Source organism: Amia ocellicauda, chromosome 12 (genome assembly GCF_036373705.1).
Source record: "Amia ocellicauda isolate fAmiCal2 chromosome 12, fAmiCal2.hap1, whole genome shotgun sequence".
NCBI lineage: Eukaryota > Metazoa > Chordata > Actinopteri > Amiiformes > Amiidae > Amia > Amia ocellicauda.
In genome coordinates, this window is record NC_089861.1 from 35499427 (window position 1) to 35526160 (window position 26734).

General features: G+C 43.4%; 1 protein-coding gene across 4 annotated transcripts in view; it reads right to left on the reverse strand.

The window, feature by feature from the left end:
- Window positions 1–570: 570 nt before the first annotated feature.
- pou2f2b (POU class 2 homeobox 2b) overlaps window positions 571–26734 on the reverse strand; it is a 39771-nt gene continuing 13607 nt past the window's right edge. The window contains exons 2-17 of one of the 4 annotated variants that reach the window (XM_066719431.1): window positions 15974–16042; window positions 15530–15564; window positions 14952–15008; window positions 13272–13397; window positions 12528–12806; window positions 12065–12170; window positions 11622–11713; window positions 11310–11432; window positions 10781–10922; window positions 10421–10566; window positions 5815–6003; window positions 5255–5303; window positions 4290–4446; window positions 3714–3782; window positions 3164–3237; window positions 571–2533 (exon numbers count right to left, since the gene is read on the reverse strand). In XM_066719431.1, the coding sequence (XP_066575528.1) occupies window positions 2136–2533; window positions 3164–3237; window positions 3714–3782; window positions 4290–4446; window positions 5255–5303; window positions 5815–6003; window positions 10421–10566; window positions 10781–10922; window positions 11310–11432; window positions 11622–11713; window positions 12065–12170; window positions 12528–12806; window positions 13272–13397; window positions 14952–15008; window positions 15530–15564; window positions 15974–16042 (2111 nt within the window). In that variant the 3' untranslated portion in view covers window positions 571–2135. Of the gene's footprint in view, window positions 2534–3163; window positions 3238–3713; window positions 3783–4289; window positions 4447–5254; window positions 5304–5814; window positions 6004–10420; window positions 10567–10780; window positions 10923–11309; window positions 11433–11621; window positions 11714–12064; window positions 12171–12527; window positions 12807–13271; window positions 13398–14951; window positions 15009–15529; window positions 15565–15973; window positions 16043–25823; window positions 26109–26734 lie in introns of those variants that run through there. The other 3 variants (XM_066719430.1, XM_066719428.1, XM_066719429.1) reach the window with 3 other exon arrangements.

Below are 26734 nucleotides of genomic sequence, written 5' to 3' on the forward strand. Positions count from 1 at the left end.
GTGTGTGTGTATGTGTGTTTGTATGCAAAAGGGAGGGGTGGGGGAGGGCGGCTCTGTGGAGTTCATTATTTGAGGTATTCATTGACAAGACAGATGACCACCCCCCATTCCTCTCTTCACCCCCCTCTCCTCTTCTCTTCCTCTGCTCCTCTCTTCCTCTCCCCTGCTTTTGAGTCCTAGTTGATTTGTTTCCTTCCAAAGAGGCAACAAGGGAGCGCTGTGTCTGTGAGCCTGTCTGTATGTCTGTCTGACTATGTATCTGGCTGCTTGTCTGTCTTGAGTCTGTCCAGGTCTGTCTGTGAGTCTGCCTATCTGAATGTGTGTCTGAATGTCTGTCTGTGAGTCTGTGTTCCTCTGTGTCCGTCTGTCTCTGTGTCAGTGTGTGTTGCTATTGTTGTTGCCTTAAATTCTGATGGTGGTCTCCAGGTGAAACAAGCACACAAGATCTCTCTCTCTCCATCCCCTCTCCTGTCTTCTTCCATCACTTCCTCCTGCCTTTGCTCCTCAATGGTTTTGTCTTTTCTTGTGATAGGGGTGGGGTGGGGTGGGGTGGGGTGGGGTGGAGGGGTGAAGGGGTGAAGGGGTGGAACACAGTCTCAGTGTAATGACAGTGGTGAGGATGACCATGATGATTTTAATAATTAGAATAAAAATAATAATCTGAAGGACAATCATAGAAATCATTGTTTGCATTAACACAAAATATATTAACTACAAACGTGAATAAATTAATACAAAATATATTAAAAAACATTATAAAAAATAAAAGTTATCCTGTTGTCTATTTTCCATGTTTTCTTTAAAAGTGGAAACAATTAAGTCAACCACTGCTAATTATACAGTCACACTCACACTCTCTCTCACACACACACACACTCTCACACACACACACTCACACACCAACACCTATGCACACATAATCACACAACCACACACACAATAATAATAATAATAATAATAATAATAATAATAATAATAATAATAATAAATCATTAAAAAATAAGAAAAAATATTAAAATATAACATAATGGTGTATGGAGAATGTGGGATGAGGCAGTGACAGGAGAGGGCTGTGGGCAGTACAGATGCTCAAGGGCAGGAACAGACTCTCAGGGGGTAGTACACACAGGTTGGGGTAGTTGCAAACTGGCAGAGGGGGGCAGGTACAGGCGCAGGGGTATCTGCAGACTTGAGGCGGGTCAGCTGCTCTCTGGACCTTTGGGGTAAAGCTATTTTCCTTAAGTTTTTGGTTTGTTCAGTTTCAGTTTCAGTGTCATTATTCAGTTCTCAGTTCATTTGTTTTTTTTTGGCATCTTGTATTTGTGTGTAGTTTTTACTTGTCCTTTTGTCCTCTCTACATCACGCGCATGTGCCCATGTGCGTGTGCGTTGCACGGGCGCCGAATGTTTCCCCTGCTTCCCAAATGTCACTCTGTATCCTCATCCCAGGTGGCCCAGGTTCACTCATTCACGTGCCCCCTTGTAGGTGCGGGCATGCTCCTGGTTTCCCTCCCCCCACCCCACTGCCCTTGCTCTCTCACACCCGCACACGTACGCACAGAAGTCTTTGTGTTGTGTTTATATTTGGTTCAGCTTCTCTCCTGGCGTGTCTCTCTGCTGGTCCCTCTCCCTCCATTTAATCCCTGTTCTGTCTCTGCTTTGTTTTTGGTTGTTTGGTTGTTTGGTTGGTTGTTTCCAGGGAGAGAAACACATTCGTCTTCTTGCGTTCCCGTGGGGGGGGAGTGCTCCCTCGCTCCCCCTCTCACTGCTCACATGAGTACAGACAGCTTGCTATCATATTTGGTTTAAGTTTTGCTTCACCCTCCACCCTCTCTCTCCCCACCCCCCTTCCCTCCTTACCCTCCCTCCCTCTTTTCTCTCTCTCTCTCTTTGGTTTTCATTCATTCATCTGTGTAATTTTTGGCTTTGAAAGACAGGAGCGAGAGAGTGTGTGCGAGATAGTTAGAGGGAGAGGATAGAGGAAATGCCAGGGAAGGGGGGGGGTTCTGAGTGGTGGAGTCAAAGGTGACAGGAGGGGTGTGTGTTGAAGGGCAGGGGGAAGTTTTTTTTTGGTTTGTTGGTTTCTCATTGGCTCCTTTCCCTGTTTCCCGGTGCACGATTGGCAGCCGGAGCCCGTTACTCGGCCTTCGCCCCACCCATGCCCAGGCCCATCCCTCCACTGCCTCCCAGGGTGGATGGACTCTGTGCTGAATCGCCAGAGAAGGAGGAAGAGGAGGAGCCGCAGCAGGAAGAGGCGGAGCTGGCCAGTGAGGAGGAGGAAGAGGAAGAGGAGGCAGGGCTCATAGCCACTGGGTTGGGATTGGCTGCTGGGAGAGAGGCTGCTTTGGCTGCCTTGGCGACGGCTGCACTGACCAATCCCACGCCGGCTCCGGGGCCCAGCAGGGGCAGCCCCCCGTGGTTCAGGAAGAGGGAGGAGGGGAGCCCCCCACTGGCACCCCCACCCCCCCCCAACACCAACTTCCCACTGCCGTCAAGACTGGAAATGGGCAACTGACCACCACTGGCTGCCAGAGCTGAGAGGGAGAAAGAGAGAGAGAGAGAGAGAGAGAGAGAGAGAGAGAGAGGGGGGGGGGAGGGAGATAGGGAGAGGGCGTTAACAGGGGGGCTGGGTGCCTCTATCAATGTGACACACAACACATCTGAGGAGAAAGACATGCATGACCTGAGACAAAGAGAGAGGAAGACAGAGAGAAGAAGAGGGAGAGGGAGAATGGGAGAGGGAGAGAGAGAGAGAGAGAGAGAGAGAGAGAAGGAGTAAGAGAAATGGGGACAGAAGGAGAGGTGGAGATGGATTATAATTTGATAATTTAATGTTTTAGACACACACTAACTCTCACACTCACACACTAACACACACTCATTCTCACACACAAGTGCTTGTTGGGGTATGGTTGGATGGGTGAGGGCTCAGTGGGGGATGATATTTTTCTTCATATATTCTTCAATTCTCTGTAATCCTCTTCCTCTCTCTCACTTTCCCTGTCCCTCTCTCTCCCTCTCCCTCTTTCCCTTCTATCCCTCTATCTTATCCCTCTCTCTCTCACTTCATCCCCCTCTCCCTCCCCCCTCTCTCCCCCTTCTCAATTCAGATAAATTCTCTCTCTCTATCTGTCTGTCTCTCTTTCTCTCTCTCACGCACACACCGTGTATGGTGGCCAGGGTGTTGTTGGTTATGAGCGACTGGTTCATTCCTGGAGTCACTCCCATCATTGTGTTCCTGTAGGCCGGCGGAGAGACGGACAGACAAAGACATGGATACACGGAGAGTCAGGGCAAGGAAGACAGAGGAATAGATTCAACAAGAGAGTTTGAAAGAGACAGAAACACACACACATAGAGAGACAAACACACACCCACAGGGACAGAGAGAGAGAGACACAGAGGAAAGTAGACAGACAGACAGACAAACACACAGAGAGTAGACACACAGACAGACAGATTTTAAAAGAGAGTCCCACACTTATTACAGCATGTCAGAATTACTGCAGTGCAGTAGTGTACTCTGGATAGACAGTGTTATGGTGGTCTGTGTGTACAGTATTACACAGTGAGTCTATTGAGATGCAGTTGGTGTGCACAGTGTTACAGTGTGAGTGTGTACAGTGTTACAGTGTGAGTGTGCACAGTGTTACAGTGTGAGTGTGCACAATTTTAGTGTAAGTGAACACAGTGTTACACAGTGTGAGTATTCACCTCCATTCCGCAATAAGGTCTGTGCTGTAGTTACACACCTCACCGTTCTTTCTATCAGTCCTCCACAAGCTGTGAATACAGAAATCACACTGACTTACACTGCAAAGCAGCACAGCACACTACACAACACCACAGCACACTATAGCACTCTACAAAATACCATAGGACAGTACAGCACATTATACAACACCACAGCACACTACACAACACCCTACAACAAACTAAACAAGATAACACTGCGCCACACTACAGCTCTTTGCAGCTCTCCACAGTACAGTACACTACAGTACAGTACACTACACATCAGCACACTGCACAACACTAAAGCACACTACAGTACACTATAGCACAGTGCAGCACACTACTACACAACCCTACAGCACAGTACAGCACACTACAGTACACAACAGTACAATACAGTAAAGCCCAGTACACTGTAGAGTATAGTAGTGTAGCACAAAAGTGAATTGTAGTGTAGTGTAGTATTGTGGGTCTGTGTGGTCAGTGAGTGGTCATTATGGAAAGTGAGTGGACAGTGTGGACAGTGATTGGTTAGCATGGTCAGTGGTCACTCACCCAGTGTGGGGATTCAGTGAGTTCAGGCTCAGAGCGCTGTGCCCAGAGGGGGCAGGGCTGGCTGTGCTATGGGGGGGCGGAGTCACTGGGGACGGGGCAGAGCTCAGTGTTGCTGGGCCACTCGGGGTGAGAGGACTGACAGCTGATGACATCGTCACTGGGAAAGGGAGAAAGAAAAATATGTTCAAGATTTATAATGCATTTATAATGACTGTATTTATTGTTCCCCATTGCCCTGTTCCTGTATGAAAGCATACAGACGACTTTCATATGTTAATGCTAAATGGAACACAATCCTACAATTGCATAATCAATGTTCCATTTATGCACTCATTATTTGAGAAAAAAGGCAAATACAAATGCAATAATCATATTTGCATTTTCATATATTAGTACACACATTCACTGACAATATTAAAATGTAAATGCAAAAGCCAATTGCAATTGCATTTTCAAAGACTTCCCCTGTTTTATGGTGAACTTTATTTAAATGTTAATGCAATTGTGAAAAGATAAAAACAGCGCCCCCTTTTGTAATTGCATTTCCAAGAGACCAATAGACAGCTGGGAAGGAGCCTAAAAGGATGTGTAACGAAGCATAGTGACACCTGCTGGGTCCAAGACAATTCGTCCCCGTCAATTCGCTCTGCATTTCTCAATTGGGTTAGGGTTGGATTTTGCATTAACATTTTAATATTTTAATATTGTCAGTGAATGTGCATACCAGTATATGAAAATGCAAATGCAAAAATGGGGTTATCCAAATAATATGTGCATAAATGAAACATTAATATGCAATTGTGGGACTGGATAATGATGTTCCATTTTGCATTAGCATTAGAATTAAGCCCTCTATATGCTTCCCTTTTCCTCAGCACTGTCAATGCTTTGGCAACACTGATGTAACTTGCCAATAAGGTATTAAGGTAAGGTATTCTTGAATTTGCATTTGAATTTGCTCTTACCTGTTGTGCTGAGGCTGGTGACAGGCTGGGACAGTCCAGGACTGGAAATCTGGAAGGAGAGAGAGAGAGAGAGAGAGAGAGAGAGAGAGAGAGAGAGAGGAGGGAGTGAGAGACTGTGTATCTGTGTGTCAGGGTATGAGTCTGTCAGTCGGTCAGTCTGTGTGTGTATCACTCAGTCGTCACTCACTCAACCAGTCAGTCAGTCAGTGTATCAGTCAATCAAGTCAGTCAGTCTTTGTTGTGACTGTGTCAGTATGTCTTATGCAGTATGGTCAGAGAAATAAAGAAAGAGAGAATGAGAGAGAGAAAGGTGGGGGGGCTGTGTGATTTGCATTGCCTGTGTTTTAAGCAGTGCAGGAGAAAGAGAGAGATATGAACAGAGAGAGGGAGAGGAGTGAAAGTGAGGGAGAGCGGGGGGGAACTCAGACAGGTGAGTGTGTTTACAGGTGTGGACGGGGGGAGGTGACGAGGGGGTGGCGTGCAGGAGAGATCAGGTGCAGCCTGCAGGGGGGTAGGGGGACGGGGTGGGGTGAGTGTGTCGTGCAGCGTGCGGGCCGTACCATGTGCGGGCTGTAGCAGGGGGGTTTGTGCGGCGGGGGGGGCTGGCTGGGCAGGGGGGGGGTGGCGCTGGCAGGGTTGATGCGTTTCTCTTTCTGCCGTCGGTTGCAGAACCACACTCGGATCACCTCCTTCTCCATGTGCAGCTGCTCCGCGATCAGCAGGATCTCCTCTGAGGTAGGCTTCTGGTTCTGAGTACAGAGACACATCAGCACACGCATTGGCATTGATATGGATATTGGTATTGGTGTGGATATGGATATTGATATATGTGTAGATACAGTGAGGGAAAAAAGTATTTGATCCCCTGCTGATTTTGTATGTTTGCCCACTGACAAATAAATGATCAGTCTATAATTTTAATGGTAGGTGTATTTTAACAGTGAGAGACAGAATAACAACAAAATAATCCAGAAAAAGTTATAAATTGATTTGCATGTTAATGAGGGAAATAAGTATTTGATCCCCTATCAATCAGCAAGATTTCTGGCTCCCAGGTGTCTTTTATACAGGTAACGAGCTGAGATTAGGAGCACTCTCTTAAAGGGAGTGCTCCTAATCTCAGCTCGTTACCTGTATAAAAGACACCTGTCCACAGAAGCAATCAATCAATCAGATTCCAAACTCTCCACCATGGCCATGACCAAAGAGCTGTCCAAGGATGTCAGGGACAAGATTGTAGACCTACACAAGGCTGGAATGAGCTACAAGACCATCGCCAAGCAGCTTGGTGAGAAGGTGACAACAATTGGTGAGATTATTCGCAAATGGAAGAAACACAAAATAACTGTCGGTCTCCCTCGGTCTGGGGCTCCATGCAAGATCTCACCTCGTGGAGTTTCAATGATCATGAGAACGGTGAGGAATCAGCCCAGAACTACACGGGAGGATCTTGTTAATGATCTCAAGGCAGCTGGGACCATAGTTACCAAGAAAACAATTGGTAACACACTACGCCGTGAAGGACTGAAATTCTGCAGCGCCCGCAAGGTCCCCCTGCTCAAGAAAGCACATGTACAGGCCCGTCTAAAGTTTGCCATTGAACATCTGAATGATTCAGAGGAGAACTGGGTGAAAGTGTTGTGGTCAGATGAGACCAAATCAAGCTCTTTGGCATCAACTCAACTCACCGTGTTTGGAGGAGGAGGAATGACCCCAAGAACACCATCCCCACCGTCAAACATGGAGGTGGAAACATTATGCTTTGGGGGTGTTTTTCTGCTAAGGGGACAGGACAACTGCACCGCATCAAAGGGACGATGGACGGGGCCATGTACCGTCAAATCTTGGGTGAGAACCTCCTTCCCTCAGCCAGGGCATTGAAAATGGGTCGTGGATGGGTATTCCAGCATGACAATGACCCAAAACACACAGCCAAGGCAACAAAGGAGTGGCTCAAGAAGAAGCACATTAAGGTCCTGGAGTGGCCAAGCCAGTCTCCAGACCTTAATCCCATAGGAAATCTGTGGAGGGAGCTGAAGGTTCGAGTTGCCAAACGTCAGCCTCGAAACCTTAATGACTTGGAGAGGATCTGCAAAGAGGAGTGGGACAAAATCCCTCCTGAGATGTGTGCAAACCTGTGGCCAACTACAAGAAACGTCTGACCTCTGTGATTGCCAACAAGGGTTTTGCCACCAAGTACTAAGTCGAAGGGGTCAAATACTTATTTCCCTCATTAACATGCAAATCAATTTATAACTTTTTTGAAATGCATTTTTCTGGATTTTTTTGTTGTTATTCTGTCTCTCACTGTTAAAATACACCTACCATTAAAATTATAGACTGATCATTTCTTTGTAAGTGGGCAAACGTACAAAATCAGCAGGGGATCAAATACTTTTTTCCCCCACTGTATGGATATTTATATTGATATGGATATTGATATATGTGTAGATATGGATATTTATATTGATATTGATACTGGTGTGGGAATCAGCAGGAACTCCGCTGAGGTAGGCTTCACAGAGAGAGGCAGTTTGTTTGTTATTATTATTCCACCCAAAATGTCTGTGCTACACATATCCAACTTTGTACAGTAAACTGTCAAGAATAATGGTGGGATGTTCATAAAGAGCCAACCACAGGAATGGACAGGTTTCTGTAGATCACTGCCCATCTCGCATGCAGCCTTGACACTCTACAGACACTTTACACATGATACAGCCAATCAGCAGGGAGGATTTACAGCCTTTCGAACACTCAGACTGTGCTTGCTTGATGAACATGAAGAACCATATTTGTTTCCACTGGTTGTCATGGACACGACCCTAGAGATGCCTATTGACTTCACCCTAATACATTGTATTGTTAAATGCAATCTGCTGTAATGCAGGGTTATGCCATTTCTGGTCAACTTTTGGTCATGTATAACATTTTCTGGTTGTCTATGACAACTTTTGGTCACATGTGACACTTTTTGGTTGCGTATGACAAGTTGAGGGATGTGAAGCAACGGATGCAGGGAAAGTCATGTTGGAGCCCCATAATTATCTGCACTGTGGGTGGGATCAGGGTTCAACCCCTCTGCCGAAATGTTGTTTACAACTTCAATTAAAGGAGCTTTGATGTAAAAATTACTTAATTACCCTTGAGGGCCATTTCCATTGTATGACCAGTTATATGATTATGATTATGATTATTGTGGTTATGAGCAGGATGATCTCTAAGGTAGGCTTCTGGAACTGTGAGAGGAGAGACTATGTTGATTTGTGTAGAGAGTGGTATTGATCAGTATTGATCAGTGAAGAGTTGTGTGTTGTTGTGTGTGGCTCAGTGGTGTAGTCTAGTATGAAGTAGTGGGCATATGTTCAATTTACCAAGCCACCCTCCTTCCCGTGATGGTCCACACCCACGCCCCCTCCCACAAATGCATGTGGGCGCACATGCACATGTAACAGGGCTCATTATGTATATGAAAACATTTCCAAGTGACGTAACCCCTCAGTACAGTGTTAAGCCTCCTTTATAAGGATATTCAGTTTCTCTGTGTAGCGGGCTAAACACACTTTTGGGTGGAGCTGACTGCGGTGCGGAGCCGTTGTAGTGTGGAGCTCAGAGGTGTGGCTAAAGTGCGTGGTTCGAACGCTGAGCAGAGAGTGCACCGGCTACACATACATTTACAAACATTTCTACATTTGTTTAACATATTACAAAATTAAGGTGCAGATAACTATGTGGGTTCAGATAGAGATTATTAAATGGAATTTAAGGAATTTCAATGATTCTATTTGTTTCTGTTTTTAAAGATTTGCATGAAACAAGTCAATTATTTGAGTGATTTTTTAATTAACTTACAAAAGAACATTGTATAGTGCATTTTAATAAACTATGCATCAAATCATAGGTGAATCATATTCAATCATATTTAGTCCTGTTACATTTTAAACAAAATCCTTTAAGGACATTGTATAAACATTGGTCTGTAAACAATTAATATGAAGAACAAAGTGCAGCATAGCTTTAAACTACTCGACTTCAGACCATAGTTTATTAAACTGTTTGCTGTTTTTGCTTCATGTTGCATGCACCAATGCATGCAAGGATGATTAGCTAGTAGGCTACACTGGGCACATAGCTAGTGTTGGTAGTGTGCAAATCTGGCACGTGGAACCTGAGCTGAAAATGTTTTGTCACCTGACATGTCCATATCGCGTTTCGCCCCTCCAATTCAGCTTGCTTAGTTATTAAAGTGATTTTCTTATTTCTTGAGCATAGAAAATTGAAACTGAAGGCTTAATTATAAGTCCCTAACTTGAAATATAAATTAATGTAATATTGTAAATTGATTGTTTATTTATTGTGAATATAATGTATTATGTATCGCTGCTCATTTTATAGTCGACATATGGGAAATACTCATGGGCATATGGCGTATGCCTGCTTATCACGTAGACTACACCACTGGTGTGGCACTGAGTGTTGCTGCAGGTGTTTGAGAGTTGCTAAATGTTGCTGTGTGTAGCTGAGTGTTTCTGTGTGTGGCTGAGTATGTGGAGAGTTTCTGGGTGTGGCTGACTGTGGCTATTACTGTGTATGGGTGGTATTGAAAACTGGGAAATAACAATTCTCCTACTTGTAAATTGCACTCAAATGACCGATCAAAGTCATAATTACAAGTGGGAAACTTGGGATTATGGATGATACTTGAGTTTCCGATATGTGACGTACTATATGACCTGTCACCTTTCACCTTTCAGGATATTATATCTAATTTATTAGGATAAGAACAGGGAAATATGATGAATATGGTAGTGACAACACACATAGTTAAATATTGCTGTAGTAAATTTGAATATACGTGAATGTATGGTAAATGTAAGAATGTAAGAATAAAACATCTACCAGATGCATTTTCTTTTTTGTTATACCTCATTGGAAGGAAAGCAAAACAGGTGTCTATGTAGTTCTTAAAACACATTAGCAGCTACAGCAGAATATTTTTTTCTGACCTCGTGGTCTATGATTTCCGTGTATCAGTCAAATTGTTTTGCCTGTCACTCGAACGGACTGAAGTACTATTTATTATTTAACTTGACCAAGTGATAAATATGACTTTTCAATGAACGCCTGAATGTAGCATGAGTGTTGCTGGGTGTGGCTGGGACTCACAGTGACGAAGCTGCGCTCCAGGGCCACTCTGACGTTGGTCTCTATGCTGGTGCGCTTCTTCCTGCGCCGGCCTGGCAGCCCCTCGAACAGTGGGGGGGAGGACAGGGCGCCGGGGGAGGGCAGCGTGCTGTCCATCGACATCGTTTCTACAAAGAGGGAGAGAGGGAGAGAGAGGGGTGAAACACTGATGGGAAGATTGTCTGATACACTGACTGACTGACACTGTGTGTACAGTGTATGTTTGTGTCTGTGTGTTTATTAATCAGTAAGTGTGTGTGTGTGTGTGATTGTTTATGTGATTGTGTGTGTCTGCATATGTCTGTGTAAGTGTGTGTGTATGTGAGGGTGTGTGCGTCTCACCGGCATCATTCAGCCACTTCTCCAGCAGGGGCTTCAGTTTGCACATGTTCTTGAAGCTGAGGTTCAGGGCCTCGAACCGTGAGATCGTCGTCTGGCTAAAGTCATTCCCGTACAGCTTCCCCATAGCCAGGCCCACGTCCCCCTGTGTGAGAGAGAGAGAGAGAGAGAGAGAGAGAGAGAGAGAGAGAGAGAGAGAGAGAGAGAGAGAGAGAGAGAGAGAGAGAGAGAGAGAGAGAGAGAGAGAGAGAGAGAGAGAGAGAGAGAGAGAGAGAGAGAGAGAGAGAGAGAGAGAGAGAGAGAGAGAGAGAGAGAGAGAGAGAGAGAGAGAGTGTGTCAGTTTGCATGTGTACTGACAGTAGCATGTGTATTAGTGTAAGCTTGACAATAAAGCTTGTTTTGCAGTGGAATTAGAATTTAATTTTGGGAGAGGGAGAGAGAAGGAGAGGGAGGTAGACTGTGTGATCCAGAGAGAGAAAGAGAGATGGAGAGAGAGACAGATGTGCATTGAAATGATGTAGGAGGAGTGTACCTGTGTGAAGCCCAGTTTTATACGTCTCTGTTTGAAGGTGCGTGCGAACTGTTCCAGCTCCTCCAGGTCACTGGGCTCCTCGGGGTGACCAGTCACGGCACTGTCCACCTTACTGACTGCCCCCTGAAACACAACACACACCCTGTCACTGCACAACCTATACACACACATAGAACACTGTCAATCAGTAGACACACACCACTACAGCACACAATTGCACAATACAACCAGTACACACACAGTAATATAGAGCAAGAGACAGGAGTACGGCCTGGACGATGGAGAAACATGGGGTTTTCCTGAGAGGCTCACCTGTGCTTGGAGCCCCAGTCTGGGCGGGGCGGACAGCAGGCCCCCTTGGTTTTGCTGAGGTAGCGAAATTAAATTTGGTGTCGATAACAGGCCTGCAGACAATCAAAAATAATAGGTCAATAAGTATGTCCCTAATACAGTTTGCAGAAATTTCTGTGCTTCTGATTGTCCCTGCTATAATCGATTGGTACCTATGTCATTGGTGCTTTTGGTTGCTTTTGATTGGTCCCTGTGTTAATGGTCCTGTTCTGAATTGTGTATTTCACTGTGTGTGTATGTGAGAGTTTCTGTGTATTTGTAAACAGTGTCAGCGTGACACTGTATGTTTGTGACTGTGAGAGAGTGTGTGACACTGAGAGTGTGAACGTGTTTTTATCAGTCTGTGTGTATGCCCTGCCCTGATCCTACTCTGATTTTTGATTGGTCAGCGTGAAGGACCCCACCTTGCTGTCCTTGCTGTGCCTGAGGCAGGAGGAACTGGGGGGTGGTCTGCAGGGGGTGTCCTGGGACCAGAACCAGTTGCTGTAACTGTAACAGCTGCTGGATGTCCTGAGAGAGAGAGGGAGATGTCAAATTATTTTCCAATCATCCTTCCTGAGTGACTTGAGAATGAGGAAACCGCCCCTTTTACCACAGTGTGCAAGATGATTGGCTAGGAGGCAGAATGGTGAGGCTGAAGCAGGTTGGCCTAGAGGGTCACAGGAGGGCGTTGCCAAAAGTGTGGACTGTGACTGGAAGTGTTTGGGTGGAACAAAGAGCCCAATTTGCTGGAGGGACTGAAAATGTGAATGGGACTGAGCATGGTTGACAGGAGGGAGGGGATCGTCTAATGAAAGAGGGGTGGGAGGTGGGACTAACAAATGATGGGGATGTGAAAGCTGATTGGACAGTTTATCAGCCTGTTACCTGTGCGGTGAGCTGGATTGGCTGAGACAGGGTGAGCTGTGGGGGGGCTGGGTGCTGCTGGGGGGGGTGCGTGGGGGGGTTGGGGGTGGAGCTTTGATCTCCGGAGCTGGGGGGGCTCTGAGTGTTGTGCTGCTGCTGATTGGCCGCTGCAGCTGCGTGGGCTGCATGAGCTGCATGGGCTGCATGGGCTGCGCTGGACTGCTGCACAGCGGCTGCCAGGAGCTGTGCCTGCGCCTGCTGTAGCAACAACTGTTGCTGCGCTGGTAACAATGCAGTCAACTGAGAGAGAGAGAGAGAGAGAAAGAGAGAGAGAAGAGTGGAGGAGAGAGGGGCATGAGGAGCAGAAGGAGTGGAGGAGAGAAAGGGAGGGGAAGAAGAAGGAGGAGAAAGAGGGTGGGGATGGGAAGGGGCAGGAGGAGAGAGAGGGTGGGTGGGAAAGAAGGACAGGGAGAAAAAGGCATATTAGCTGGTAGACAAAGAGAAAGGACTGACGTGAGAGAAAAAGAGAAATGCCAACAGAAGAACAAACTCTCTGATACACTGACTGTCAAACTGACACACTGACTGACACACTGAAACACTGACTAACTGACACTGACTGACTGACTGACTCACTGAGAGCGTGACTGACTGATACACTGAGACACAAAACGAAGAAAGCGATGTCACAGAAGGAGGGAGTGAGAATGGAGAGCTGGGAAGCGATGGAGAGAGAGTGGGCATGAAGGTGTGGAGGGCCCTCACCCCAGCCAGCTGACTGCCTGCAAGCATGATTTGCGTCTGGGGCAGGTGGCTCTGGGTCTGCGAGGGGGGTGCGGGGGGAGCCGGGGGCGGCGCAGGAGACGTCTCACTGCACTCCTCCATCTTCACCTACGGATAGAGATGGAGTAGCATCACACCTCCACTCCCACTCTCCCACTCTCTTATACTGCAAGAGGACGGACTGTAAGGATGGACCTGAAGTGGCTTTGGTCCAACCTGCGCGTTCACTTCCTAATTACAGTGCTGGGTGACACCAGAACCCTCCCTTTGAACAACGAGAAATAAATCCACCTACTGAAATGCGATGTTCCATTATTGTTAACACCATTTCAAGAAAAGCGGCAACGAGAGGAGAGAGAGGGAGAGAGAGAGAGAGAGAGAGAGAGAGAGAGAGAGAGAGAGAGAGAGAGAGAGAGAGTGGACATCTAAACTGAGACGTATCTGTATTGTGGTGTAAAATTGTTTGGCCAAAAGTCATAACCATAGGCCTACATGTCTGGTACACATTGAAAACTATAAGGAGTTTCATCAATACATGGAGAGAACGAACTGGGATATAAATACAGGAAAAAAATCTCCCTGGTTTATAAATCGGCCTATTTATTCATTTGTAACTTTGGCAGGGGCACAGGATTGCAGTCCCTGAAAACTAATACATATGTGTATCTTATTTGAATCTACTTTATTAACCTTAATAAAAACAATAAATACTTGGTAACAATGCTTTCACGTTAATTTCATCATTATGAATTATTGTATTAGACAATGTAAGAGTATTAAATTACACATTTTGTGTTTGGTTGCCTGGCCCACCATTTCTCATTTATACTAAACAACAACACACAAAATGCAACAGTTAATGAATTGAGAAATAAGTAGTCTTTTCGAAAATGTCATAGATTGTTTTTGTTTTTTTCCCTATTGAAGGAGTTGCCGGAAGTTACATTCAAGACAAGACGCGCGGCCTGGAGACATCCATGTCGTGCGTGAACAGTCCTAGGCAGGTGTAGGTGTAGGTGTTGGAGTTTACACTCTCCCACTCTCACTCACTCACTCATTTACTCTCATTCTCTCCCTTCTCAAATGTTCCTTCCCTCTCATATATTCCCTCTCAATCCCTTCCTCACTCTCTCTCTCCCACTCACTCATTTATTCTGTTTCTCACTCTCTCACTATGTCTCTCATCACTCCCTTCACCTCATAGAGATTCTGGCAAACACAGTACAGTACAGGTTCAGTATCATTAGTATTATTGTTTGTATTATTATGTTATTATTATTAATCTGTGCAGTAGGATTCCACTGTTGCCCTCCCCCACCCACCTCCTGCCTCAGATCTTCTCTCTATCCCCCCAAACTTGTAATGACATAGTTGCTCTGATTTGCATAGAATGTAGCTGTATGCAAATCCAGTGTGACCTGGGAAGGTGCAGAAAACAGCACACTGACACTGAGAGAGAAAGAGTGGAGACAGTAGAGGGAGACAGAGAAGGAGTGAGAGAGACAGAGGGGAGAGGGAGAGAATGACAGAGATCGAGAGAGAAAAACAGAAAGAGAGAGAGGGACAGAGTGATGGGGAGAGAAGGAGGTAGACAGAGAGAACAAGAGAGGGAAAGAAGGAGCGAGTGAAAGGGAAAGAGAGAGTCTGCAGTGTCAGTCCTACCTTGCTGTTGGTCAGAGTGGGGGACAGTGTGAAGGGATTCCCTTTCATAGACTGAACCTGGAAGACCACAAACCCAAAGGAACCAATGAGAGAGAGGCCCCGCTGCCTCCACACTGTGTGTGTGTTTGTGTGTGGCACTGTGTATCAGTGTTTGTCTGTCAGTGCATCAGTGTTGGTGTTTTAGTGTGTGAGGTGGTGGATATGAGTGTGTCAGTATGTCAGTGTGTGTGCGAGTGGCTCAGTACATCCATGTGTCAGTGTATCAGTGTGTGTGAGAGTGTGTATGTTTGAATGTGTGTCAGAGATTTGAGGGTGTGTTGGTGTGTGTGAATGTGTGTGAGTGTGTCAGTATGTCATATCAATATGTGTGGGTATATATGTGTGTGAATGTGTGTCAGTATGTGTGTATTTGTGAGTGTGTCAGTGTGTGTGTGTGTTTGAGTTTGTATACATCTCTGCAAACCAGTACAAGTCTGACGTCTGTAAATGGCACCTAAAACAACAATCACAACAATAATAATAATAATAATAATAATAATAATAATAATAATAATAATAATAATAATAATAATAAAAACCTGATGGTTGGAGTCTGGACCATTCCTCTCTGAGTCTGTGAGGGGGAGAGAGAGAGAGAGAGAGAGGGAGGGAGAGAGGGAGGGAGAGAGGGAGGGAGGGAGAGAGGGAGGTGTTAAAACAAAGCCTGACTCACTGGAAATAACATTAACAGCTGAGAGAGATGTGGGGTTAAGGGGGGTGAGACACACTGAACAATACTGTACACCAACACTGCACTGCGAGGGAGGAAGGCAGAGATGGGGAGTGCTGTTTAGAGAGAGCAGGGTCATACAGAGAGACAAAGAAGGGGCTGAAGGGCATACAGTCCCACACAAATATACAAGTAGGCAGACAGACATACGGGCACACACACACACACACACACACACACACACACAGATATAGGCAGACAGACAGACAGACAGACAGACAGACACACACACACAGGTACAGACAGACAGTACCTGTGCTCTCCAGGTGAGTTGAGTCGACCCCTGTCTTCTCAATCTCTACTGGCTTAGACATCCTGATATCTGAGAGAGAGAGAGAGAGAGAGAGATATTAATACATTTATACAGACACACCGATTGACACTACAGTACAGTTACACTGCACTGAGAGGGAGAGGGGGATAAAGAGAGGAAGACATTCGTGAAGGCGTTGCGATTGTGCTAGTGTTGGGACGGTTTTATGCCTGTTGTGATTTTGAATTGTCTTGAGACTTGTGTCGTGGTGCTATCTTTGTGATTGTGTGGTGCTGTGATGGTTGTGCAGCTGGCTGCTGTCACAGTCACAGAGTTTTGTTTCCTGTCTTCAGCGACACTCGCACTGAAGACCTGCACTCCCTCCCTCTTTCTCAGTTTCACAAAAAACAAGCTTCCTGTCCTCTATTTCTTATTAGGATGATTATCATAAAGTAATATCATGGTAATGTGTTGTGTGGTGTAAATCGGATTCTCTCTCTCTGCTTAAGGCACCATAGTAACCAGCACAACAGGCACTGACATTAAAACCACATTAAAACAGAGTGAATGATCGTAAATTACTTACTTTTAAAATATAATCACATAATGGTCACACACACATCCATACTCTCTCTCTCTCTCTCTCTCTCTCTCTCTCTCTCTCACACACACACAGATCAGTGGTGCAGACCTGGGTCAGATATATATTTTCTGTATTTCCAACTACTTAAAATACTTTTCAATATTATAAGTTGTTTTAAAAGTATTGGCATGTATTTTGCTAATACTTCAAATATGTATTTCCACAAGTATTTGAAATTATGTGTTTTTATTTATTTGCATTTCAATATATGGGTTGTATTTGAAAATACAATCTAATTTGTACATCACAACAAACTCAGCAACATGTCCAATTGAAAGAAAATGTTGAGTTGCAGAAGTCTCTACATACTCAGTCATATTATGGCCACATTTATTTAGTAGTTAAACTTTTACAAGTATTATTATTAGCACTGACTATATGTGTTATGTGTGCAAAGTAGATATTTTTCCAGCAGTACACACAGTAGTTCAACTTTGAATAACAAACACATTTTTCTTTCTTTGTATCATCTGTTCCCCTCCTCTCATATCTTCATTGTCTAACAGATAAGAGATACAGGGAGGAGACCAGGAGTTCATAAAAGTGACCAACTTAGACTTTTTGTATAGGCAGAATATATTTTTCTCCCACTCTCCTCGCATTGTGTCTTTAATCTTATGTTGTGCTATGTTTATGTTGTTGTGATGTACAAATAAGGTTATATTTTCAAATACAACACATTGATTCAAATACAAATTATTGAAAATTGAGAATATCAGATACTAGTGAAAAACATAACTGAAGTATTTGCAAATAGGCTACATATGAAAACTTTAAAAGAGTATTTTCAAATAGTCAATTAGTAATTGTCCAACATGATACAATTTGTAATTTTTCAAATACAAATAAAAATACAGAAATCCAAATATGTAATGGTATTTGACCCAGGTCTGCAGTGGTGTAGCGGAGAAATAAGTAGGTATACTATATGGGCCAAAGATGAGGCTGTGACACTTTTTTTACATCAATTTGACACTTTGTACTCCATATCACAAATTGTATTTTTTTAATTGAGCTCACATTTGCATATTGTCTTTTGTCTTGGGAGCCATTTAAACTGTATGGGCACTTCAGCTGGACTGTAGTGTAGTACTGTAGTTATATAATACAGTGTAGTGTAATATTCTGTATTGTAGTACAGTGTAATATACTGCAGTGTGGTATTGTAGTTACATAATACAGTAGTGTAATATACACCGGTAGCCCGATATAACGTGTTCTGGTAGAACTCGAATTCGGATAAAACGCGGTAAAGCAAAAACAGTTTTGAAAAAACACAAAGCAGATTTTCACTACATAAACACAAAAATACATCATGAACACACCCCAAAACATAAGTTTATTACCATTTTATCAGTGTCTCTAAAACTTGTTAAAAACCATCTCCAACATTTTTTCTAACTATTTCATAGTTAACAGTTAATACTGCTGTACAATCCACGTGTAACATAGTTGATGGCTACATGAGAATATGGCCCACGCTCCTATTTGCTAATATACCAAACAAACAATCTGTAGGGATGTGTAATTGAAAGCGATTTCTGATAATTTACATTAATTTTGCATTTTCCGTGGCCCCCCACAGACACGCCCCTGCAGTGTAGTGCTGTACTGTACTAGTGCAGTGTTATGCACTACAGTGCAGTGTAGTATACTGTAGTGCAGTGTACTAATGTTACTTACAGTACATACTGCTGTATTGTCAATGCTTCTGACACACAAATACTTCTATTCACACACTATCATGGACACCAACATACCTGCTTTTATACTACCACTACTCACTGTCCTGTCACATACACAGCAAAATCTATAGTATTAAAATTACAGTGTTAAAATATAGTGTTAAAAATCAGAGTTGCTTCAACACTCATTGGGTGAAATTAACACTCTGAGAGTTAAACCATCTTGAGAGTCAGTGTTAATACTGCATGTCAAAATAAAGGATGTTGAATTAACTAGTGTAAAACCAAATAACTAAACTTTCTTACAATGCATTGTGGTAGTTTCCAGAATAATTTATGTTTTATTGTGTGTTTTTTTTCTAAATTATTGTGTAAATATTAATTATTGTAAAACAATTATTGTTTCAGTGTAAAATGTGTCTTTACACGCCAGCATATTTATATTTGTATTGTCTGGCTTTTCTAACCTTAATAGGAAATCATGTCTTTGAGTCAACACCTACCACACTTTTTTTTGTTTTGTTTGTCTATTTCTCTGCTTGTGGTGGTGCTTGTGAGCATTACCTGTATATGCTTGACCAGTTTGCTTGTCTTTCTGGGTCTGGGTCTTTATTTAAAAGTTAATTATAAAACCAATGAAAATACAATACGTTTTTAGATTTATATATATATATATATATAAATATATATAAGTATATATATATATATATATATATATATATATACCTGTTAGAAGTGTTGGGAACCCAACAATGCATGATTGTTGATTTAAAACGTTTTGGATGGTCACGCATGTACACTTTAAAAGGCTTAATTTTAACACCTACAGTGTTAAATTTGCTAATGATTTTTGGCTGTGTAGTGTTGCTTACACTGATACAGAGTACATATTTGACTCTACCTATTGTTGGGAAAATGCTGTTTCAACACTTGGCACAGTGCTATTAGCATTGATGTGGTGTTGCTGTTGAACACTCAAAGTGTTTAAAATTAACTTTGAGACGGTGTTAGAATTTCAACACTTTTAAAAGTGTTGATTTAACACTTTTGTGGTGGTTCCCATATTTACATTTCAAAAGTGTTGAATTCAACACTCATGGTGTTAAATTCGAACATTCAAATTTGCTGTGTTGTATTACTGATGCCTGACAGGCAGGGAGAGGGAGAGGGAGAGAGAGAAAGAGGAGAGACAGAAGGGGAGAGTCTGGAGCTCCAGGCTGACACAGTTGAAGGGGAGAACAGTTGAAGGGGTGGGGGGTTAGTTCAGGACTGGACTGCTCTACACAGAGAGAGGTAGGGGGCGGCAGACAACACACACAGACACACTGACTGATATACACACTGTCTGACAGATACATTGACTATCTGACTGATACTGATACCACAGCTATCATCTACTGGGCAGCTCAACACATTTGTGCATCGCCTGGTTGGACTGATCTTCTCCCACATTCTCCTAGTTACTGATGTACTTCAGCACTTTTAATCATTCCACTGTAACTACGTCTGTATGTATGCCTACACTGCCCTTTGTCACACTCCAAGGTAGGAAACCTACTTAGTCCCGAAATTTGTCGCGTAAAAGTTACGCAGGCATTTACAAACATAATGTTCACAATACATGTACCAGAGAAAGATTAAAACAATACCTTATGGTTTTTGTTTGTTTGTTTGTCAGAGCAGATTTGATGTTCATTTTGATTTGTCCTGACAAATATGGTAGCATTGTCATTCACATTGGCAATCATAGTGTTGCATGTTAATTTTGAGACATGGACATTGTATACAAGTTTAAGCAGCCATCATTTTCTCAGTTCATGCCTTTTAATTGTTCATTTCATTACATTAAACATTTTGTTGTGATCTTAATCATTGCTGCAGAATTCCGCAGAAAACCTTTTTAAATCACAGAATTTAAGAAGAAAAGATTTCTGTGGGGACTCTACGTACTTTGTTCTGCAATTGGTTTAGGTCCCTTGCACTAGGATGTCTGCTTACTCCCTTGATTGTAATTACATATTTCTGCCAAAAACTGTAAGTCTATAAGTTAAGGGTGTCTCCTAATAAACAAACAACTAAATAAATCATAATACACAGACTGACTGGCTCATGGACAAATGCACAGTGACTGTCACACTCACAGGGACACACTGATCAGAATATTTCTCCCATAAAGAAATAATCCTGCTTCTATATTTGCATAAAATAATGAGTCACAACTCTCTCTACTTCTCTCTCCCGCTCTCTCCCCCTCTTTCTGTCTCCCCCTCTCTTCCTCTCTCTCTCTCTCTCTCTCTCTCTGTCTGTTTGTCTTCTGTCTGATTGTGCATTTATTATTGTGGGATTCTGTCAAGTCCTCTCCTCCCTTTCCATCTCTCTCAATCTCTCTGTCTTGTCTTTCTCACTCTCTTCCTCTGTCTGTCTGTCCCTCCATCCATCCATCCGTCCGTCCGTCCGTCCGTCACCCCCCCCCCACTGTGTTGTGAGGCGGAAGGCTTTAGGTGTCATGCAGTACTGTTCTGTGACTCATGGTGACATCACTCCCTGTCCCCCATCTCACTTCCTGTTTTAACCCTTCCACTGCCTGGGGACAGTCCCAGAGATAGAGAGAGAGAGAGAGAGAGAGAGAGAGAGAGAGAGAGAGAGAGAGAGAGAGAGAGAGCTCAGTACACACACACACACACACACACACACTGTGTACTGTATTGCACTGTTCTGGACATCCTGTACTCCAAAACACACTCATTCACACACTCACATACAAACACACGCAAATCCTCAGGCAGCACAGTACAGTCCAATACAGTATACACAGACACACACACTCAATCTGACACATTTGCTGACAGTGTGTGAGAGAGAACGCCCAAACTTCCCTTTTTTTAACAAACGCAAAAATATAACGAACTACTAATTATAACCACCACCTGCAGCAAACACCCCCCCACACCCTCCTTCCCCCCTCCCTCACTGTCTCTCTCTCTCTCTGTCTTAATTGAACTGGAAAGAGCAGCAGTGAAACACACACACACAGACAATCACACAATGACTATATTAACACTGACAGATATACAATATACCATACACACACACATGTGTGTAATTATACTGTGCAAATCAGAGTTAATCTAAAAGGGGCTTAATTGGCATGACTTACAATCAGCAGTGTTGCCAAATAAGCACATACATACTTTATTACAGTAAATAAAGTAAAAGATTAAATGGAGGTTGGAAAAAAATTAATAACAAGAGAGAAAAATTAATAAATCCTTTAAAAAAATAAAATAAAAAAATTCTTTGTGATTTTTAAGACCCATTTATATGTAGAATACAATGGATTTCTGTTATTATTAATAATGATGATAATAATAATAATAATAATAATAATAATAATAATAATAATAATAATAATAATAATCACATAGGATGTCCACAAAGGAAGTTGAAATAGACAGAAGGCCAGACATTACAGAGAGGTAATTCTAGGTGATGAACACTAGGGGCAACCGTGTGACTAAATTACAGCAGGAAACAGCCTGTCTGTCCTGAATATGAGTCTTATTATCATCACAGTGAAAAGGGAACAGCACAGTAGTGCACATTACAGTACAATATAGTATTACTATAGTATAGTAATATTACACAGGCACATGTCTTTTTCCAGTTGGTACAGTACAGTACATGACAGTCTAGTCTAGGACTACTGCAGACAGGATGTGAATGCCATCCTGCAGTGCTCTAGAATGTGTGAGTGGGATTGTTATTACAGTCACAATGTCCAGTGCCTCTCAGGTGTGCAGGAGCTACTGTCTGTCTGGACACTGACTGCAGAGTGTGTGGGAGTGTGATTGTGTCTCAGTGTGAGTATCTGTGTGTGTGTGTGTGGAGAGCCACAGGGTCTATTCTGGTGGGGGATCTTGGTGTGCTCACTGGCTCTCTCACTTCCTCTGTGCAACTTCCCCGGCTCACAGCAGCACAGTGTCAAACCAGACACTTACTGACACTGCGCTAAAAATACATACTACTACACAACTTTGACACTGTGCTATAAATACACACTGCTACACTACACACAGCAGTACATCATAATGCAATAGGACTAACCCCAGAGACCCTGCTGTACTGTACTCTACTGTACTATACTATGTCTCTCCAGGGCCAGGGCTGGAGACCCTGCTGTGCTGTACTGTACTGTCCTATAACTCAAATTCAAATTCACAGGTTGCTTTATTGGCATGACTAACAGGGGCAGTGTTGCCAAAGCAAGGTTTCTCTCTCTGTCTCTGATACAGCTTAGCTTCCTCCCTCTCTTTCTACCCCAACCCCCCCCCTTCCCCCTTCCCACCCCCCTCTACACCACTGTAAAAGCTGTAACCACTAAGGCCAAAAGGCAGATTTTTACTTTTTTCTTTCAAGTCAAAGCAGACTGAAATATTTCTTACTGTAATAGGCGCTACACCCAGCCTGTTCTGTGTGTGTTTGGAAAACAGCTTCTCCTCAATGCAACTGAGTCATTGTGGCTGATTTGTAGTTCATTTTGTTCAGGATGTTGTCAGGAAGGTCAGCCAAGAGGGGGGAAGGTTATCATTATTTTTGTAGACATGTATGTATTTTTAGTTTTTTACTAGATTGGGCTTTTGTTAGGATGGGGCTAAACGCGTCTGTACCTTCAGAACAGCTCACTGGAATCTGGTGCCCTGCTACTTGGGCGCTTCCTTGAAAGGTCAAACTCAGGATTTGTTCACGGGCTCTACGGTTTGGCATGATCTGCCAACCACCCTACATCTTTGACAGCTAGAACCAAGGTGGGGACAATCGGAGGATTGGCATCTGTTCCCTGCCTCAGGTTAGAGACTCTCACTGTGAGCCGACTGCAGGATTTGGGGCTTGTAAGTGTAGAAGTACTGGTTCCCGGTGACTCATCCCCTTTAAAAGTGTTGAGATTAGTCTGTGCGCCAACAACGTATCGCAAAGAAAGAAAGAGACAGAGAAAAAAGGCAAGGAAGGTGTAGCAGGGCCTCATCACCCAAATCACCTAGTCCTGTACTTATATAGGTCGTTTTGTGGCTACTCCTCAGAACCTGGAAAGGAGGCTTAATTTAATATTTTTTGGGAACATGAGCCCATTCTGTATGTATTTTTTAAATGTTTTTATCAATTTAAAAAGTTTTTCTATATTATATGGTACTGGCTTATTTTTATTTTCCTGCAAACCGCTTTGGACCATTGTGCCTGACAGGAACTCTGTAATATAAAGGTCATTATTAATATTATTAAATAGTCTACACACTATTATTACACACTATTAATGGTAAGAATGCAGCCTTTCAATTACATTGCGATTATTCCAGGTTGAATCGCTAATTGGTGCCACTGTTTTGCATGATCCTGTATGATCCTGCACAGTGCTGGGAGCCCCTAGATGTCTTTGATATCCAGGTGGCGATACTCTGCTTGGGGACGCTGCCGCCACAATGCTGTTTATTACACAGGGAAGGAAAACTCTTTTCCGCGGGTGTAAGATATTGACAGATAATTGCTGACATTACAGGAAATTCACAAATTACACACGACGGCACAACATCAAGTCCCTGTCTGTACTTCAACAATTCTGGTTCGACTTGGAATGCCCCCAAAATATGCCTGCCTACTCTCTGCCAAAATACTCTCTCCCTGTCTCTTTCTCTCTTTCTCTCACTCTGTCTGTCTCTCCCTGTCTCTCCCTGTCTCTCCCTGTCTCTCTCTGTCTCTCTCTTTCTCTCTCTCTGTGAAAACAGGAACTGAGGCTCAGAGCACTGATCTCTACAGCTACTGATCTGTGACTCTTCCTCACACTGACACATTGGCACACTGAAGCAAGATGACCCCGTGGCACTTACAGTCTGAGACCTGACTACACGGAGACAGGATGGCACGGAGGCACTGAGACACATGCATGCCGATGCATGGACACACACAGACACAAATACACTGGGGCAGCAAATGACGCACAATCTGATTGGCTGACAAACACACTGCCACCTTGCCACCTTGATACATTATAACACTTTTGTGAGTATTACACAGAGACACTGCAACACTTTGCTAGAGTACACTGATAGTAGTCCTAACAACATTATGCTACTCCACTATGACACTGATACCTTCTATTACCTATACACTATAAAACTGCAGCATCCACACTGAAACTCTGACACACTGATACTGTGTGTGTGTGTGTATATATATATATGCCGCCCCTCCCCAAGGTCCGACAGGGTGTCCAGTGGACTGGGCACCCTCCCAGTCCAGGACGCTCAGGTCTGCGGTCACTGCAGGGAGTCCACAGTGTGCAGTGCCACTCTCACTCTCCCTGGGTCGATGATGGCAGGCTGGCCTACCTTCTGAGTCGGGATGCTGCTGACCTGGGTTCTCACACATGTGTGTGCTTTCACACTCGCACCAATTGGAACCCGGTTCACTGAAGAGTAGGGCTGAAACCTGGTGTGCTTAAGGGAAAAGGGCTAAAACCCTAAAACACTATTATAGCGCTACATCATGGCATTATGACTGTATTAATTGCTTCACTATAACACTGATACACTATAATACACTATACTACAGTATTACACTATAATACATTATACAACACTATTACACTATACTACACTATTACACCATAATACATTATACTACACTATTAGACTGACACAATATGACACTATACTACACTATTACAGTATAATACAATATGATACAATTACACTGCAATACAATAATACACTGAAATATTATTGCAATACAATATACTTTTATTACATTGATACTCTACACTACAGTATGACACTATACTACACTATACTACACTATTACACTATAATACAATAATTTACTATTACACTGAAACACTATTCTACTATCACACTGAAATACTATACTGTATTACATTATTACACTGCAAAATACTATATTACACTGATACACTATTACTCTATAATATACAATTACACTGACACATTATACTACTCTATTGCACTGAAACACCATACTTCATTATTAGACTATTACATTGAAACACCATACTATATTATTGCACCATAATACACTTTTAGACTGACACACCATACTACACTATTACACGATAATACACTATTACAATTAAATACCACACAATACTATTACACGATAATACATTATTACACTGAAATACCATACTATATTATTACACGTTAATACACTATTACACTGAAACACCATACAACACTATTACATGATAATACACTATTACATTGATACACTATACTACATTGTTACTGATTCTCACTCACACACTCACTGCCACACTACACAATTCAAGCCGCTGCTGCAGCTGTGCCCAGTCTCTCCTCACTGAGATGATCAGTGATCATTAACAGCCCCTTGTTAGCAAAGACATTCCACTCCTGAGCCACACGGCATGGCAAAACCCAATCAATTGATCCCCTGACAATTAATTAATTAATTAATACTTATAATCAGCAGTCTACTAATTGTAAATTCTTACCTTGGACCCAAAAGTTGGAATGGACCATCCTCCCTCTCTCACTCTCTCTCTGTTTCTTTCTCTCTTTCTCTGTCTGTTGTCTGTCGTCCTTCTTATTATCTCTGTCTCTCACTGTCTGTCCTTCTCTCTCTCTCTTTTACTCTCTATCTTGACTTTTTTCCTCTCTCTGTCTCTCTCTCTCTGAGTGAGTGAGTGATCAAGTGGTGGGTGTGTGGACAGGGTATGTTAACTGATGAGGGAAGGAAAGAACTCACTTTCTCCCTCTCTCTCTACCTCCCTCCCTCCTCCCCTTCTCTCTATCTGTCTATTTCTCCCTCCCTCTCTCCGCCCCAGTCTGGTTACGCTCCTCGCCCCCTCCCCGCCCCCCACATCCTGTGACAGATAAACACAGAGAGAGAGAGAGAGAGAGAGAGAAAGAAAGAAAAGAGGAAGAAAGCAATTAGAACAGAGGGAGAGAGAGACAGAGCAAGAAGGAGAGTGAGAGGGACAGACAGTGAGTGGGACTGCTGGCTTAGCGAGAGAGAGAGAGAGAGAGAGAGAGAGAGAGAGAGAGGGAGGTAAAAGCGGCACTGTAGAGAGAAGTTAACAGTAGGCAGAGCGAAGAGGAAGAGGGGGAGAGAGAGGTTACAGAGAGAGGGAGGGGAAAAGATGTTAGAAAGTGGTAGAGAGGAGGAGGGAGAGGCGGCAGATTACAGAGAGAGCCAGAGAGATAGAGGAAAGTGCTGGGTGGCATGGAAACTCAAGATCACTGACAAAACTGTGACAAACACGGCTCTTCCTCTCCCCCTCTCTCCTCTCCCTCACCCCCTCTTCTCTCCCTCTCTATCACTGTCTGCATCACCCTCTCTCTCAGCTTACACACTATACACCTGGAGTATACTACATTACACACTACACATACACACTAGTTA